This window comes from Anolis sagrei, chromosome 3 (assembly GCF_037176765.1).
Source record: "Anolis sagrei isolate rAnoSag1 chromosome 3, rAnoSag1.mat, whole genome shotgun sequence".
Classification (NCBI taxonomy): domain Eukaryota; kingdom Metazoa; phylum Chordata; class Lepidosauria; order Squamata; family Dactyloidae; genus Anolis; species Anolis sagrei.
Window position 1 is genome coordinate 16,476,187 of NC_090023.1, and position 17,761 is coordinate 16,493,947.

General features: G+C 41.6%; 1 protein-coding gene across 3 annotated transcripts in view; it reads right to left on the reverse strand.

The window, feature by feature from the left end:
- Positions 1 to 284: 284 nt before the first annotated feature.
- NOX4 (NADPH oxidase 4) overlaps positions 285 to 17,761 on the reverse strand; it is a 150,441-nt gene continuing 132,964 nt past the window's right edge. For 2 of the 3 annotated variants that reach the window (XM_060771126.2, XM_060771125.2), the window contains exons 15-18: positions 17,118 to 17,226; positions 13,237 to 13,305; positions 9,486 to 9,586; positions 285 to 868 (exon numbers count right to left, since the gene is read on the reverse strand). In XM_060771126.2, the coding sequence (XP_060627109.2) occupies positions 748 to 868; positions 9,486 to 9,586; positions 13,237 to 13,305; positions 17,118 to 17,226 (400 nt within the window). In that variant the 3' untranslated portion in view covers positions 285 to 747. Of the gene's footprint in view, positions 869 to 9,485; positions 9,587 to 13,236; positions 13,306 to 17,117; positions 17,227 to 17,761 lie in introns of those variants that run through there. The other variant, XM_060771127.2, reaches the window with a different exon arrangement.

The window sequence follows — 17,761 nt, forward strand, 5'->3', positions numbered from 1 at the left end:
ACTAAGGGGCACAACCAATTCAAAGGGTGAAGTTCCAATTCAAAGGGTGAAGTTAGGAAGGTGGCTAGAATGGGAGGGTGATGGTTGTGACCGTGACTACATGTTCCACCCCTTTTCCCAAAAGGCCTACGCTCTAACCGTGGTCTTGGAGGCCCCAAGTGAAGGTGGGTTCCACCCATTCCATTGAGCACACTGCCACATGTGCCTGGGAAATCCTCAGAGGACCATTCTGAATCCTTCCCATTTTAAGTATTTTTTTCCACAACAGTTCTGTCCAAAGCCTCGATATTTCAAAGCTGCTTTATTTATGTGCCAGGATAGGGCAGAATTTGACTTCGAATGTATTTCCCTCCCATTCTAATCAGTCGAGTGCTCATTCAACCGATGCCATTCTCTGGGATCTGAAGCGTTTTGGTGGAGAAAGTTCAAGAGTTCCATGCGCTGATCTTAAAAATCAGCCGTATAAGCAAGTGTGCGCATCTCCCTCTAATTGCCTTCTGCTAATTCAAGCTCTGCATGGACAAATTGTCAGTTTGTAAGACCTTTGGGCTTTTTGCATATCCAGGTAGAGTGTATTTCACATCATTCTTCTCCTTTCTAGAATTTTTAAATAATTATAAATTACTTAAGAAAATATGCTAGTCTTTGGTATGAGCCATCCAGCTAATGCTGGAGTCTTTGTTTCTTTTGTTTTCAGAAAATTGCACTCAGGTCTTCCAAACAGTGCCTGTAAAGGCCTGGAGCTCTTCAGCTGAAGGATTCTTTATTGTATTCGAACCTGGTCCCATAAGGGTTGCTACTGTTGCTCAGTTTGTGGAGCGCTTTGGAAATTCCGCTGGGTCCGCAGCAAAAAACGCCGACAGTCTTCCTGTAGAAATCAAAAACAGGTTCAACAAACTCATCTAGCCAAGCCCAAGACAGTTTGTTGACCACATAGTGTGCCTCACTCTTTCATTCTACACCAAAGAGTTTGCTTATTTATTTATTTACTCTATTTGTACCCAGCCTTTCTCTACCTCAGTGTTTCTCAACCTTCCTAATGCTGTGACCCCTTAATATTTATTTACTGCATTTCTATACCGCTTTTCTCACCCCTAGGGGGACTCAAAGCGGTGTACAGCATAATCATTGGCAAAAATTCAATGCCTCACATACTCATAAAAACAATACATTACATATAAAAAACAATAACATATAATTATATGCGCCACCGGGATTGTGGCGCAGCTGGCGGAGTGTCAGCTGCATTAAGATCACTCTGACCAAAAGGTCATGAGTTCGAAGCCAGCCCGGGTTGGAGTGGGTTTCCAACCAATTGTGTAGCCTGTTGTCGACCTTTGCAACCCGAAAGACAGTTGCATCTGTCAAGTAGGAAAATAAGGGACCACCTTAAAGTGTGTGTGTGTGTGGGGGGGGATAAATTAACTAATTTATGAGGCCATAAAAAGGACTCCAGCAAAAGCATGCGGGGAATGCGGAAGTATTCATCAGTGTCGCAGATGGACGATGAAAGCGACAGCTCCTCTGGCGGCCAGAAAAAGTTAAATAGCCTCTGTCTATGTCTGTATATGTTGTATGTCAAATTGGCATTGAATGTTTGTCATATATGTGTACACTGTAATCCGCCCCGAGTACCTTGCGGGGTGAGAAGGGCGGAATATAAAAGCTGTAAATAAATAAATAATAAATAATAAATTTAAATTAAAATCATTAAAATGGTCAAACATGATTGTTTGCCAGTTTGTGTAGTTTTCAATTACCAATCTTGTAGACAGTGCAATTATAACGAAAGTTTGTGATGAGGACCAGACCCACCAAGGCTGCCCAAAACTATCAGTAAGGAGTTCATGGAAAAGCCTCAGTTTAGTAGTCCTCACACACCAACAGATGTTACAGGTGCCATGCAGCAAGGAGTCAAGGCAGTGGGGGCCATGGGGGCTCCCTGCACAGATGTTGCTGGTGTTGGGAAGCTTCCTGCTCAGATGCAGCTGCTGCCGGGTGGATAAGGAGGCTTGGGCCCTTAAAGGAGCCAGACAGTGGGGGCCATGGGGGCTCCCTGCAGAGATGTTGCTGGTGCTGGGCGGCTCCCTGCTCAGATGTAGCTGCTCAATACAGTTCCTTAATACAGTTCCTTAATACTGTTCCTTATATTGTGGTGACCCCCAACCATAACATTATTTTTGTTGCTACATCATAACTGTCATTTTGCTAGTGTTATGAATCATCACGTAAATATCTGATACACAGGATGTATTTTCATTCACTGGACCAAATTGGGCACAAATACTCCATACACCCAAATGTGAATACTGGTGCAGTTGGTTTTGTCATTTGGGAGTTGTAATTGTTGGGATTTATAATTCACTTATAATCAAAGAGCATTCTGAACTCCACCAATGATGGAATTGAACCAATAGAACTCCCATGATCAACAAAAAATACTGGAAAGGTTTGGTAGGCCCTGACCTTGACTTTTGGAGTTGTAGTTCACCTACACCCAGTGAGCACTGTGGACTCAAACAATGATAGATCTGAGCATGAATACTCAATATACCCAAATGTGAACTTTGGTGGAATTTGGGGAAAATAGACCTTGACATTTGGGAGTTGTAGTTACTGGGATTTATAGTTCACCTACAATCAAAAAGCATTCTGAACCCCACAATCGATAGAATTGGGCCAATCTTCCCACACAGAACCCCCATGACCATCAGAAAATACTGCGTTTTATGATGGTTTTTGGTGACCCCACTGACACCCCCTTGTGACCCCCCAAGGTTCCCAACTTTCAGGCTGATAAATACTGCTCTACCCCGAAGGGGACTCAGTTGGCTTTACATATGGCAACTATCCAATGCCTTAGAACAACAAACTGTTAAAATACATTAAGTTAAAAATTTAAAAATGAAAATTAAATGCACATTAAAACATATGAAACATTGTAATCAATATAAAAAAATCAAAGTTCTTTCTGCAATTTCCAGATAAACTCATTTCTGTCTTGTACAAGGAAAAGTGTTTTTGAGAATCTGGACAGAATGTCAATCTCTCAAGACTGCTTTGGAAAGGTAGACATTTGCAAGTATGGTTTAGAGTAGTGGTTCTCAACCTGTGGGTCCCAGGATGTTTTGGCCTTCAACACCCAGAAATTGTAACAGCTGGTAAACTGGCTGGATTTCTGGGAGTTGTAGACCAAAACACCTGGGGACCCACAGGTTGAGAACCACTGGTTTCGAAAAATAAAATCACAGATTTCTTACAGAAATATGACTTGCTAGAAGACAAACAATGGACAAATATGCACAAACTAGCTTTGGTCAACTGGAGGAAACTTAGGGGAGATTGGGAAACAAAGGGGAGATTGGGCAAATACATGCACACAAGATGGAACATGCAAATGAATTTTGGAAGAAAAGAAAGGAAGTAGTGCAATCTAATATAACAAAAAGATAAAATTGCAGATATGAGTCAAATATAGGCAGTGTCTGAGTCACAAATGTCCGACTTACAAACAACTCATAGTTAAGATGAGACAAGGAAGAGATAGAAATCTACCCCTCTGATGAGAAATTCACACCTGAATCATCATGGAGAAAAGGTGTCTTCATTGAAGCTTTACCACCAATCTTTTTTTTTCCACAACAAGACAATTTTTTCAAAATGCAATTCTCACAGTGACTGAAAGTGAGATGAAATCTTCTGAACAGGGCCACAGACAGCAAAACAAGCAGCACAGGTGTGTTAACGCTTCCCTATGCTATCCAAAGCTAGCTATGTCCCCAACAACAGCAAGAGCATCTCTCTGGGCAGCGAAACCAGGAAACCCTAATTGGATGGCCCCCCACGAGGGTCTTCCTCCAGGGGCAGACTAAGAATGGGCAACTTGGAAGTCCCTGAACAGACTCAGAAGTGGAGTGGGCAGATCAAAAGACAACCTGGAAAAATGGCACTACCTAAAAGAATCCCTCACCTTGTGTGGCTGTGGAGCAGAACAAACAACTCCACATCTGTATGCTTGTCTGCTATGCCCTGCTTCATGTACAGAGGAAGAATTGTTGGAGGCTACAGACAATGTCATTGTTGTTGTCCGTATTTGGTCAAAAGATATTTAGCCGCTTGTGCTCCTTCTATTCTTATCGGTTTTATACTAATTTTTGCAATGCTTTTAATACAAAATAAAGCTACATAGATAAAAATATACCTGTTCCAACTTACAAACAAATTCAAATAAAGAACAAACCTGAGGATAGGCCTTTTAAAAGGACCTTTTACTGACACTTTTTTTTAAAAAAAAATCTTGTGGGCCCAAAATGAACCAGGGATTCCAAAAACATAATCAAAATGCCCACTCGGGGGAAGTTGGGAAGCATTATGGGACATGATGTGTTTTTTATTCTTTCAGCAGGGATGTGCCATTCTCAAAGATCACAGAATCATAGAGTTGGAAGAGACCTTGTGGGCCATCCAGTCCAACCCCATTCTGCCAAGAAGCAGGAAAATTGCATTCAAAGCACCCCTGACAGATGGCTATCCAGCCTCTGCTTAAAAGCCTCCAAAGATGGAGCCTCCACCACACTCCGGTGCAGAGAGGGCAGAGAGTTCCACTGCTGAACAGCTCTCACAGTTAGGAAGTTCTTCCTAATGTTCAACTGAAATCTCCTTCCTGTTGTTTGAAGCCATTGTTTCATGGATCTAGACACTATACTTCAGATCTGCTGTGCCTAGCCCAGTTATCCTAAACACCTCTCCACTGAGGGGAATTTCTTTGGACCCCTGATCATTTTGCTTGCCCTTTCCTGCCCTTCCTCATCTCTACAATATCCTTTTTGGAAATCTGGTGACTACTAGAACTATGCCGATGAATCCAAGTATGGGTGGATCACAGATGGAGGTTTTACAGTACTGCCAGCTTTATTTTCAAATCTTTTCCATCCTCCACTTCTTTGGTCCCTCTCCATTTCCAAATATGCCTCACAGCTGGCACAAACTGGGTCAATGTTGTCCTCAAACTAGCTATCATGGCCTTTCTTAGTAGTCCATGAAAATCTCTTTTCTGGTCAGTCACTTCCAACAGAAGCTCTGTAGTTTTGGAAATGAAGAACCAGATGGCTTCACATTCAGCAAAACTTGGCCACAGAAAATCCTACTGGCCTGATGGCATAATATATGGGTTAGCTGGCATGTGTCCACCTTCATCAGGAGCTAAGCTTCCAGCATCCCTTTGAGTGACTGTAATTAGTTTAATTGGTCTAATGCCTGAAGAAGGCGACTCAAGATTGACAGGGCCCACCACTGGTCTCACACTCATGATCTCCTGTGGGAAAGTCACAATTAGAAAGCTTTTCAAAGCTGCCAGGCTTGCTTCATACCGAAAGGTGTGATGCCAGATGTTCTCAACACTTCCCAGTCATTTCTGTCATTCTGACAAAAGGACCCACAACCATCAATACACTTGTTTAAGAATCAGTTCAACCCACTCATGCTCATGGCTGAATTATAGCTCAGGGTTTTTGGTTATGTTTCTTCCATTTCTTTTAATTGCCGATACTTCTTTCTGTTTTTAAATCAAAAGTTTTGATATGGCTATAAATCTTGGCTGCAGTTACACAGTTATGTAGTTATAACTGATTGTATGTGCAAAATCTCTACATTTTCAATAGCATAAGCAATATGTAAGGACAATAGATTTTCCACAAGATCAGCTAGTTAGTTATGTTGTGCCTTTTTTGTAAGCCGCCCTGAGTCCTCCTTCGGGGGTTGAGAAGGGCAGGGTAAAAGTACCAGAAATAAATAATAAATAGATATGTATACATTGGACTTAGTTGAGGAGTCTGAAGGCCCTCCAGTATGACTCTCAGTATAGTGGACCCTAGAGTCATATAGGTGGACCTAGAGCAGTGGTTCTCAACCTTTCTAATGCCACGACCTCTTAATGCAGTTCCTCATTTTGTGGTGACCCCCAACCATAAGATTATTTTCGTTGCTACTTCATAACCCTAATTTTACTACTGATATGACTCGTAATGTAAATATCTGATATGCAGGATGTATTTTCATTCACTGGACCAAATTTGGCACAAATATCTGATATGCCCAAATTTGATTTTGTCGTTTTGTCATTTTGGAGTTGTAGTTTTGGGGATTTATACTTCACCTACGATCAAAGAGCATTCTGAACTCCACCAACGATGAATTGAATCAATTTTGGCACACAGAACTCCCATGACCAACAGAAAATACTGGAAGGGTTTGGTGGGCATTGACCTTGAGTTTTGGAGTTGTAGTTCATCTATATCTAGAGAGCACTGTAGACTCAAACAATGATGGATCCGGACCAAACTTGGCATGGATACTCAATATGCCCAAATGTGAACCCTGGTGGAGTTTGGGAAAAATAGACCTTGCCATTTGGGAGTTGTAGTTGTTGGGATTTATAGTTCGCCTACAATCAAAGAGCATTCTGAACCCCATCAATAGAATGGGACCAAATTTCCCACACAGAACCCGCATGACCAACAGAAAATACTGTGTTTTCTGATGATCTTTGGTGACCCCTGACATTCCCTCACAACCCCCCTCCCCAGGGGTCCCAACCCCCAGGTTTAGAAACAATGACCTAGAGACTTCTAGAGAGGTTTTCTTTCTCAGGTAAAAAACGTCCAATTAAACATTGTTTTTTCTGCTTTTCTGTGGTCCTAAACCCCTAATCCGAACCAATGTGGGCCAAGTGTACTTCAATTTATTTTAAAATATTTTATTTTGCACTGAAAAGGGAGAAATGAGTGGCAGAATATCCTCACTGTGCCACAGAAAGCTGACTACCTGTTGGGAGTCAAAATCCAGGTGGGGAAAATGGAATGGAGTATCCAGGGAAAGGGTGCGACTGGGTGGCTGTGACATTGTGTTCCAGAACTTTTGTGTACAATTTCTGTTAGAGGCGTCAGCTTCCAAAACACATTATTATTGCTATGAATCTCTTATCGTGACTGTATACAAAACTTTTGCTGTTTCTCCTGCCTGGTTCCTTCACACATCTCCAACTTTGTGGACTGCTGTAGCCAATCAGGACTCCAGAGGTGGCACACAAAAAGCAGGAAAGTGGGGACAGGAAGCAATGAGAAGTAGAAATCTTGCCTCCTGTTGCATCAACTCCCCAAATCCTGGGAGATGCACATAAAGAATACGCCGTTTTGGAGTTCTTAGTCATTTTGCATTTCCTGCCCTCCTTCAAATATTTACCAAGTTCTAACGTGGGAAACACTGATCCTTACTTTCCACAAAAAAAGTTACAACATTCTAGCAGAATCTATCAACTTGTTTGTAATGGAATGGGGAAGGAAAGAGGGGAAGGAGTAACCCACATCTCACATGGCAGGCACATGATACATTGTCACCAGTAGATGGCGGCCTTTTGTTCAGCATAGTTAAAGGAAAGGAGCCTCAAATGGGTGAAACAGGCGCTTGTCTGGGAAAGGGATGCCACATTAAGTAAGTGCATCTTGCTTTTGCAAGTTTGTGATCATTTGGAATGCTGCAGATTCATAAAACTTCTTGCTGACATTTGCCCTGCTCCCCATGGGACCTAGGACTTTCTAAAAAGAGCATATTCATGAAATCCATCTGCAAAAATGAAACCTGCAAATGTGGAGAGCCATCTGTACTCATCCATAGGTAAAGGTAAAGGTTTTCCCCTGACATTAAGTCAAGTCGTGTCTGACTCTGGGGGTTGGAGCTCATTTCCATTTCTAAGCTGAAGAGCTGGCGTTGTTCGTAGACACCTCCAAGGTCATGTGGCCAGCAGGACTGCATGGAGCGCTGTTACCTTCCCGCCAGAGTGGAACCTATTGATCTACTCACATTTGCATGTTTTCAAACTGCTATGTTGGCAGAAGCTGGGGCTAACAGCGGGAGCTCACCCCACTCCCAGGATTTGAACCGCCAACCTTTTGGCCAGCAAGTTTAGCAGCTCAGCGGTTTAACCTGCTGTGCCACCAGTGAAAAAGCAAGATTTATTTATTTATTTATTTGCATCATTTCTACCCCGCCCTTCTCACCCCCCCCCCCGGGGGGGGGGACTCAGGGCAGCTAAGATATAAATATATATCTAAGATATAAATATATATCTAAGATATAAATATATAAGATATAAATAACCTGCAACCTTTCAATCAGCAAGTTTAGCAGCTCAGCAGTTTAACCCACTGCGCCACAAAGGACTCCGTACTCATCTATAACCATTCTGTATGCCCAGTATCTACTCAATTACAATTCTGACTCTCATCATAATTGTAGTCCTATCTTCACCTACTTTCCCAGGTATCAACTGCCTGGAGAAAGAGACTAATTCAGCTAATAATTACTGCACCCCTGGTGGCACAGTGGGTTAAACCCCTGTTCCGGCAGGACTGAAGACCGACAGGTCACAGGTTCGAATCCGGGGAGTGGCGGATGAGCTCCCTCTATCAGCTCCAGCTCCTCATGCGGGGACATGAGAGAAGCCTCCAACAAGGATGATAAAACATCAAAAAAAATAATAATCCAGGCATCCCCTGGGCAACGTCCTTGCAGACGGCCAATTCTCTCACACCAGAAGCGACTTGCAGTTTCTCAGGTCGCTCCTGACACGACAAAAAAAAAAAGCTAATGATCAGAATTGATTTATTTATCGTATCAGAAGTGAAAAAAGGGTACAGTTGTAATGCATTTTAAAGAAACAAAGTTTTACATTTGGCATTATATTAAATGTCCTTTGTCCAGCAGCTGGCCACTTGGAGTGCCTCTGGTGTTGCTATAAGGAGGTCCTCCATTGTGCATGTGGCAGGGCTCAGGTTGCATTGTAAGAGGTGGTCTGTGGTCTGCTCTTCTCCACACTCACATGTCATGGACTCAATTTCCTGGCTCATCTGAGCCTAAACTTGACCAAAATGACATTCACCCATTTTCTTCTGATTATTTGAGCAACCACACCCAGAAGTAATCAAAAGAACATGGGTGAATGGCATTTTGGTCAAGCTTGGGCACAGATGGGCCAGGAGATGTTACTTAGTTAACAAAGATCATTAAACATACTTAACGAAGGAGCTGATATAGAATACTGGCCATTAATTTTCCCCAAATCAATTAGAAGTGTTTCAAAATGACACATGCATAAACACAACCCTGAGATACACTGCAAGCAAAGGACTTGGAAGAATGAGTGGAATAAGAAGCTACCTATTATGAAAATATGCAAAGCTTATTCCCTCCCACCCACTGCCTAGTTGCCTGGAAGATGAACCATTCAGATTATGGGAGGTGACAGATCTTTTGTTCAAACCCCCGTTCCTCTGATGCAACATATTAGATAACACCAGCCATCAGGTGTTTTGGCATTAAATGATAGCATTAAGCCAAGAGTCATTTCCATACAAATGTGGTTTATTAAACTCACCCTGCTCCCATCCCTCAAAGGCTGCAAGGTAAACTGGGCTGGGAATCTTACTTACTGTCTGTTGCACTTGGCGATTTCATTAAATAGAAGTTTCCAGCGAGGCCGCCCAATGCAAAGCCGACGGTTCAGCACATGGTATTTCTCTCCAATGATCTTCTGCAAGAAACAAGAGACATTACCTCCAATATGCCTTGCCAACTGCTGCAAATCAAGCACCCAGCATTTTGAGTTTGACAGACTTATGTATACACTGAATGTCTTGGGGGACTGTTGCACTTGCCTGTGTTTAGTCCAGTGAGGTGTGCATTTGTACTTCTATGCAGGGCCAGCCCTACTATTAGACAGAAAGAGGAGCCTGCAGCAGACACAAAGAGATGGTAGCAGCTTGAATGAGAGTTATGTGCTACTCAGACTGCCTTGTGCTTGGGATCAGTCAAGGATGCCAACCCACTGCCAATATTAAAAGAAAAATTCAGCCACTAGTCAAGTCATCTACTTTAAATAGAAGGGGGGGGGGGGCAAAAAGTGAAAACGTGGCTTGTTAAAGAAGCCTATGAAAACCTAGTGTAGTGCTTCTCAACCTTCTTAATGCGGCGACCCCTTAATCCAGTTCCTCATGTTGTGGTGACCCCCCAACCATAACATTATTTTTGTTGCTGCTTCATAATAATAATAATAATAATAATAATAATAATAATAATAATATCTTTATTTATACCCTGCCACCATCTCCCCAAGGACTCGGAGCGGCTTACGAGGCCAGTCATAACCTTAATTTGGCTACTGTTATGTATTGTAATGTAAATATCTGATATGCAGGACAGATTTTCATTCACTGGACCAAATTTGGCACAAATACTCAATATGCCCAAATTTGAATACTGGTGGGTTTGATTTTGTAATTTGAGAGTTGTAGTTGCTGGGATTTATAGTTTACTTAGAATCAAAGAACACTCTGAACCCCAACAATGATGGAATTGGGCCAAACTTGGCATACAGAACTCCAATGGCTAACAGAAAATATTGGAAGGGTTTGGTGGGCACTGACCTTGAGTTCTGGAGTTGTAGTTCACCTACATACAGAGAGCATTTTGGACTCAAAACAATGATGGATCTGGACCAAACTTGGCTCACAGACTCAATATGCCCAAATGTGAACACAGATGGATTGCCTTGACATTTGAGAGATGTAATTGCTGGGATTTATAGTTCACCTACAATCAAAGAGCATTCTGAATCCCCCCAATGATAGAATTGGGCCAAACTTCCCACACAGAATCCTATGACCAACAGAAAATACTGTGTGTTTCTGATGGTCTTTGGCGACCCCTCTGATGTCCCCTCGCGACCCCCCTCCCAGGGGTCCCGACCCCCAGGTTGAGAAACATTGATAGTGCAATAGACAAATACAGAATTATGTGAAACTGAATATTGGAATGGCTCAGACAATGATTTTGGACAACAAGACAAACAGTAAAGGCATTGGTTTTATATGTTTTTAAAGGTTTTATTGTATGGATATTATAACTTTGTTTTAAATGTGATGTTAAGTGTTTATTGTTAAGGCATCACATGGCTGCCTGGTTGTAAGCTGCCTTGAGTCACCTTCGGGTTTGAGAAAGGCAGGATAGAAATATCGTAAATAAATAAATAAAATAAATAAATAAATAAATAAATATTCTCTTCCTCTTGCAAAACAAGATATTTGGGGTCAGCCTATGGCTTCTGCAATTAAGAACAATGGTGTAGGGTTCCGAGTATGGTTGGTATCAGCCCTTGATACCCTTAACTACCGTGAAGGCATCAACCGGACAGGACCAAGAGCAAGAGTCAAACAAAAGTCATTGAGTCCCAGGTCTTAAACAGCAAAAGCTGGTTGGGTCTAGGGTTTCTCTATGATACATTACAGGACACTTAAAACAGTATATATACTATACATATTCATGTATAAGTCTAGAAATTTAAAGTTCAAAAATTTACCCAAATATCTATATCGACTTATCTATAGGACAATGTCAATACTGTACCTTTACTCTAACCAAAAAATAAATACTGTTTAGTCTATGCAAGGAGAACCTAAAAGAAACATCGATTGCTCTCTACTCTTTCTCTGCTATGGTGAAACTTCTGGCCTTTTTTAATGCCTGGGTGGGAAAACGGTAATGGTGGTGAGGGCTCTTTGGATCTTCCTCCCAAAGAAGTGCTGAGAAAGTAGGGGAGGGGGGTCAGTGCTTCTTTTAGGGTCTCCCAGGGTAGATAACCTCTCACCCTTTATCACTCTGCTCAGACAAGGGGATTCCCCCTTTTAAATAAGAGTTATCATTTATCTTTTAGAGTCTCGGTTGTAGAGAGAAAAGATAAAAGGTAAATGTTACTCCTTGACATTATAGTCATGTCTGACTCTGGGGGTAGTGCTCATCTCCATTTCTAAGCCGAAGAGCCAGCATTTTTCATAGACACCCCCGAGGTCATGTGGCCTCCATGACTGCATGATGTGTCATTACCTTCCCGCAGAAGTGGTACCCATTGATCTACTTAGATTTGCATGTTTTTGAACTGCAAGGTTGGCAGGAGCTGGGCCTAACAGTGGGAACTCACCCCACTCCCCGGATTTGAACCGCCAACTTTTTGGTCAGCAAGTTCAGCAGCTCAGCAGTTTAACCCACTGTGCCATCAGAGAAAAGAGAAAAAGCAAGGTATAAATAAACATCATTATCATTATCATCAAAAGGAACAATCCCCTTGGATTTAAAGCATCTGAGTGGCACTGTCACTTTCCCTCCTCTGTGGAATGGCTCTTGATTTATCCACAGGCAGGGGCGGCTCAACCCATTATGCAAAGTAAGCATTTGCAGTATAGTTGATTTTGTCCAGGGGCGCTCTTCTATTTTCTATTGGAAGAAAATAGACCTTGACATATGCAAGTTGTAGTTACTGGGATGTATAGTTCACCTACAATCAAAGAGCATTCTGAACTCCACCAATTATGGAATTGAGCCAAATATGGCACACAGAACTCCCACGACAAACAGAAAATATATATCAGTGATTGGTTGGGGGGGGGGGGGCAAAATACTGTTTGCTTACCGTTGAAAATTACCTAGGGCCACCTCTGTCCACAGGTCATATTAAAATCCATAATTGTGTTCCAAACTTGCCCTCAATTTATACATGAGGTCAACTTATACGTGAACAACATATATGGTACTCTGGCTGTAGCAGTGTGTGTTTTGCCTGAGCCTCTTGGGAAGGAAAAGGATCATCTACTCCTTTTCTTTCCCCACTGTTGAGTCAATGAAGTGCAAATGTCATTTCAAATTCAGTTTGCAGCCACTGAATTAAGCAAAGGATGTAAGGGGGTAAAAATGGGAGGAAGAGAGAGAAACTGGGACAATTTAAAAGCAATGGAAAAAGGTATTGTCGAAGGCTTCACTGGGTTGTTGTAGGTTTTTCAGGCTGTATGGCCATGTTTCTAGAACATGGCCATACAGCCCGAAAAACCTACAACAACCCAATGGAAAAGGGATGACAAAGGATGAATCAGGACTGTCCCTATCAAGTTAATACAGCTGGAAGGGATGAATTATGCAGCTAACCATCACAGTTTGAGCACAAATGTTCACACAAATTGTGAGCAGAAAGGGCAACAAATATATTGCCATCTCATAGCAGGGATAAAAACAGTGTGCTTTCCTGTTTTTCCAGGCCAGGTAAAAAAATAAGAGAGCTGAAGTTATACATGCCCGGTTTTTGGTTGGTTTCCAAAGATCTCCCCATGCAGCCACAAACTCCATTTCACTACCTACCTGTATCCCATCTGTTCGACTGAGGTATAACTGGATATTGACAAAATCTGGTCGGTTTTCTTGCCAGAACTGAAACCATTGTGTGTTACAAAAGGGCAAAAGGGAAGAGGAGGGAGAGAGGAAAAATATATTAAAACAATTCACACTGTTTCTTCTACGCATAAATATAGCATTAGTGCCAAATCTCCTACCAGAGACAGATGTTGAACCCATCCTGTCTCAGTGCCAACCACTATGTGCATTTATGTGCACTCCTCTTTAGATTCAATTGAAATATGCAGAGGAAAACCAATGAGCACAAAACCTTGCGTGCTGGGGGTCATTTAAAGGGAAATATATCTTTTCTCCAAGGCTGTGCACTGGGCTGAATTTGCATGTTACTGCAATAAATGCACAAAATGATTGTCAAAGAAAAAGAGAAAGGAAAGAAGGAAGGCAGGTATGGAAGGGAAAAGAAAGGAAAGGCACAGGGAGAACATATATATTACTTTAATGAACTGAGGAGGTTTGACAACATTTTTCTGTTTGCCTATTTTATGTGTGTGTACTTACATACATATTCAACATATTTTGATTATTTCAAAATGTATGTATGTATTAAATATGTGTGCCCAGACTACATCCAGGTATCTCAGGGCAGCATGCAATGAAATGCATTTAAAATAATCTAATAATAAATTGTTTAAATAATTTTAATAATTATTATAGTAATAATAATAACAACAACACAAACACATTTATTTGTTACCCAGTTAAAAACATTCAGAATTAATATCACTTCTAAAAATCCTACTTTTTCTATGGGAATTTTTGTGCAGCAGGGTTCCAGTAATCACAATAGCTGTATAGTTGAGCCCAAACACTCAGGATCAGAAGTGTTTGGGATTTGATTTCCAGATTTTCGAATGGCAGTATTGGCATATGCATACATAATGAGATATCTTGGAGATGAGGTAAAAGTAAAAGTTTTCCCTTGACATTAAGCCCAGTCGTGCCTGACTCTGGGGATTGGTGCTCATCCCCATTTCTAAGCCAAAGAGCCGGTGTTGTCCGTAGACACCTCCAAGATCATATGGCCGGCATGACTGCATGGAGCGCTGTTACCTATTGATCTACTCACATTTACATGTTTTTGAACTGCTATGTTGGCAGAAGCTGGGGCTAACAGAGGGCGCTTACACTGCTTCCTGGTTTTGAACCTGTGACCTTTCGGTAAACAAGTTTAGCAGCTTAGCGGTTTAACCCACTGTGCCACTGAGGGCGATGAGACCCAAATCTAAACATGAAATTCACTTATGTTTCATATATACCACAGGGAGGAGGGAGCAAGCTTGTTTTCTGCTTCCCTGGAGACTAGGACTCGGAACAATGGCTTCAAACTACAAGAGAGGAGATTCCATCTGAACATGAGGAAGAACTTCCTGACTGTGAGAGCCGTTCAGCAGTGGAACTCTCTGCCCCAGAGTGTGGCGGAGGCTCATTCTTTGGAAGCCTTTAAACAGAGGCTGGATGGCCATCTGTAAGGGGTGATTTGAATGCAATATTCCTGCTTCTTGGCAGGGGGTTGGACTGGATGGCCCATGAGGTCTCCTCCAACTCTTTGATTCTATGATTCTATACCTTATACACACAACCTGCAGATATTTTATACAATATGCAAAACAAAGTTAATTAGAAAGTAAAGATGTCAGCCAACTATGTGAACAATTTTGGATTTTTTTAGAGTTTCTGAAATCTGGATAAGTTTTGCTCAACTCGTATATACCACCTTTCTTCCAATATGAGACTCAACTCAGTTCACATACATTAAGCGTAATATAATATAATATAATGCAATATAATTCAATTACCCCTTTCAGTGTCCAGTCCCAGTATATTCTACCTAACAGCATTATGAAAAAAGAAGAGCAGATTTCTCCCAGTGGGGTTCTAGATATATCTTTGACAGGTGGAGTGTGAATGTTGTTTTACATATCTCAACATACACATGTCACAGATGGGATAGATACACTCATCTATGCACAACTACTCATCTCCAACATGACATGGCAAGGCATTTTTAAGTAGGAGTTGTTCGTTCAAAGAATTACCCAGTCAGACAAATGGACACGTATAATTTAATCAGTGAAACAAATAATTCCCGACAGGCTTTCTATGCCTTCTGTAAGTGACTGATTTCTTTTGCAGTCGCATATCAGTTGTGTTTTGAAACCATTCATTCTAAGCTTTGATAAGAGTGTTCGGGATTTCTCTATTTTTTGATTCAGGCATTTTCTGGCAGTGAGCAGGATAATAAAATTGCTAAGATACTGATGTGTTTAAACATATTTTTTGCTCAGTATTTACTTTTTCCTTCAGAAAAAACACAACTGTTTTCAATACAACGTATATGTCAGGACTCTGTGCAGCAGAGAAGCTTCCACTCATGAATCTTTTGAAGAAAACATTTCTTTTTAAATGTAGCATGAGACTTATACCTACAGGACTGGTATCCACAGTTTCACCTATCCGCATCTGACAAAATATGACCTCTCAAGGAATCTTCTGGGCAATCCAGGTGATCCTATAGTGTTATTGTGCTGGGAACTACCATAGAGATGCATCTCTAGGAATTTTTTAGGTCCTTCACCACATCTCTATGGTAACTTCTCACAAAATTGGTTTATTCCAGTAGGATTTGCTATTATCCATGGTTCCCTGTTTCTATGATAAATTGAGGAATATATCCCCATAGACATAGGGGTTGGACTATACTGTTTGATGACCAGGACATCCGTAGGGAGACCAAGGTGCTTGTTTATAAAGTTATTGTCCTCCCAACCCTGCTATATTCATGCGAAACGTGAACTGTCTACAGATGTCACACTCAACTCTTGGAACAATTCCATCAGTGTTGCCTCCGAAAAATCCTACAAATCTCTTAGGAAGACAGGCGGACATATGTCAGTGTGCTGAAAGAAGCAAATACCACCAGCATTGAAGCGATGCTCCGATGCCATCAACTCCACTGGACTGGCCACATTGTCCAAATGCCCAATCACAGTCTCCCAGAGCAGTTACTATACTCCCAACTCAAGAACGGGAAATTGAATGTTGGTGGACAGGAAAATAAATTTAAAGCTGGGCTTAAAGCCAAGCTTAAAAACCATGGCATAGACAGCGAGAACTGGGAAGCCCTGACCCTTGAGCACTCTAACTGGAGGTCAGCTGTGACCAGAAGTGCTGTGGAATTTGATGAGGCATGAATGGAGGGCTAAAGGGAGAAACATGCCAAGAGGAAGGAGTATCAAGCCAACCCTGATCGGGACCGTCTTCCACCTGCAAAACAATGTCCTCACTGCAGGAGAACATGCAGATCAAGAATAAGGCTCCATAGTCACCTACGGACCCACCGCCATGACACTAAACTTAGAGGACCAACATCCTCAGTCTATGAGGGATCACTAAAGTAAGTAAGTAAAGTTTCTATGATAAATTCAGGAATATATCCCCATAGACACAAGGGTTGTACTATATTGCCACATGTTAGATCTATGCAATTTTACACCTCATTGTCCCTCAAGAATTGGTATTTACTAGACTCTTATGAGTAAGCTTCCAAGGCCTTATTTCTGATAGATGTGCACAGGACTATAATGCTTTTGCACAATCCTCTGCATGTTTTCTGAAAAGTCCTTCTGAGTTAAATGCATTGTATTCCTAAGTAACTGGATACAGAATTGTAGCTCCCTTGGATCCCATCTTGGGAATAAAATGGAGTATAACTGCAATGCATCTCTATCTATCTGTCTGTCTGTCTGTCTGTCTGTCTAGTATCTATCTGTCCATCAGTCATGAAGACTGAAGATTTCTTCAAAGCTAAGTCCAGGGGACCCACTTACCTTGTGATGCAATTTGCAGAGCAAATCAGCAAACCAGCGGAAAGACTGGATGTCTCTGCAAACCCATATGAAGTAAAGCCTCCTGATCTTGTAGCATTCCCACTCATCCCTGTATATCCATATTTGTTTGGGAAAGAGAGGATTAAAAATCAAATTTAATCAAATAATTTATGAGGTTGCATGCTTGTTATGCTTAGCCGCATTTTCAAGCTGCAGTTGTACAACCAGGTGATGTTTATGCCCACCGCATTATGAATCACTCTACATTCGCCTACGACTTATAGTATGGAGATGTTTGACTCATTCAGCTATCCACCAGAGACTTAACTCTCATTTCAGTTGGATTTTTATGAGAATGTATGAAAATTCCCATAGTTCTTATGCTGCACCATAGAAAGGAAACAGAAGAACAACAACCTGAGGTAAGAACATGATGATACCCAATCTATCAAATGCGTTCTACAAAAGCCAACTAGATTGGAAGTTTCATCTTGATGTGATCCTAATCGTGGAAACACATCCTCCTTTGCCTCTGAGAACAGAAGGTAAGTTTCTCATGGACAAAACAGGCTGTCCATGCAAATACAACCAGGACCTTGACAGGTACAGGGCATTTTGCCCAGGAAATGCAGCTGGGACCTTCA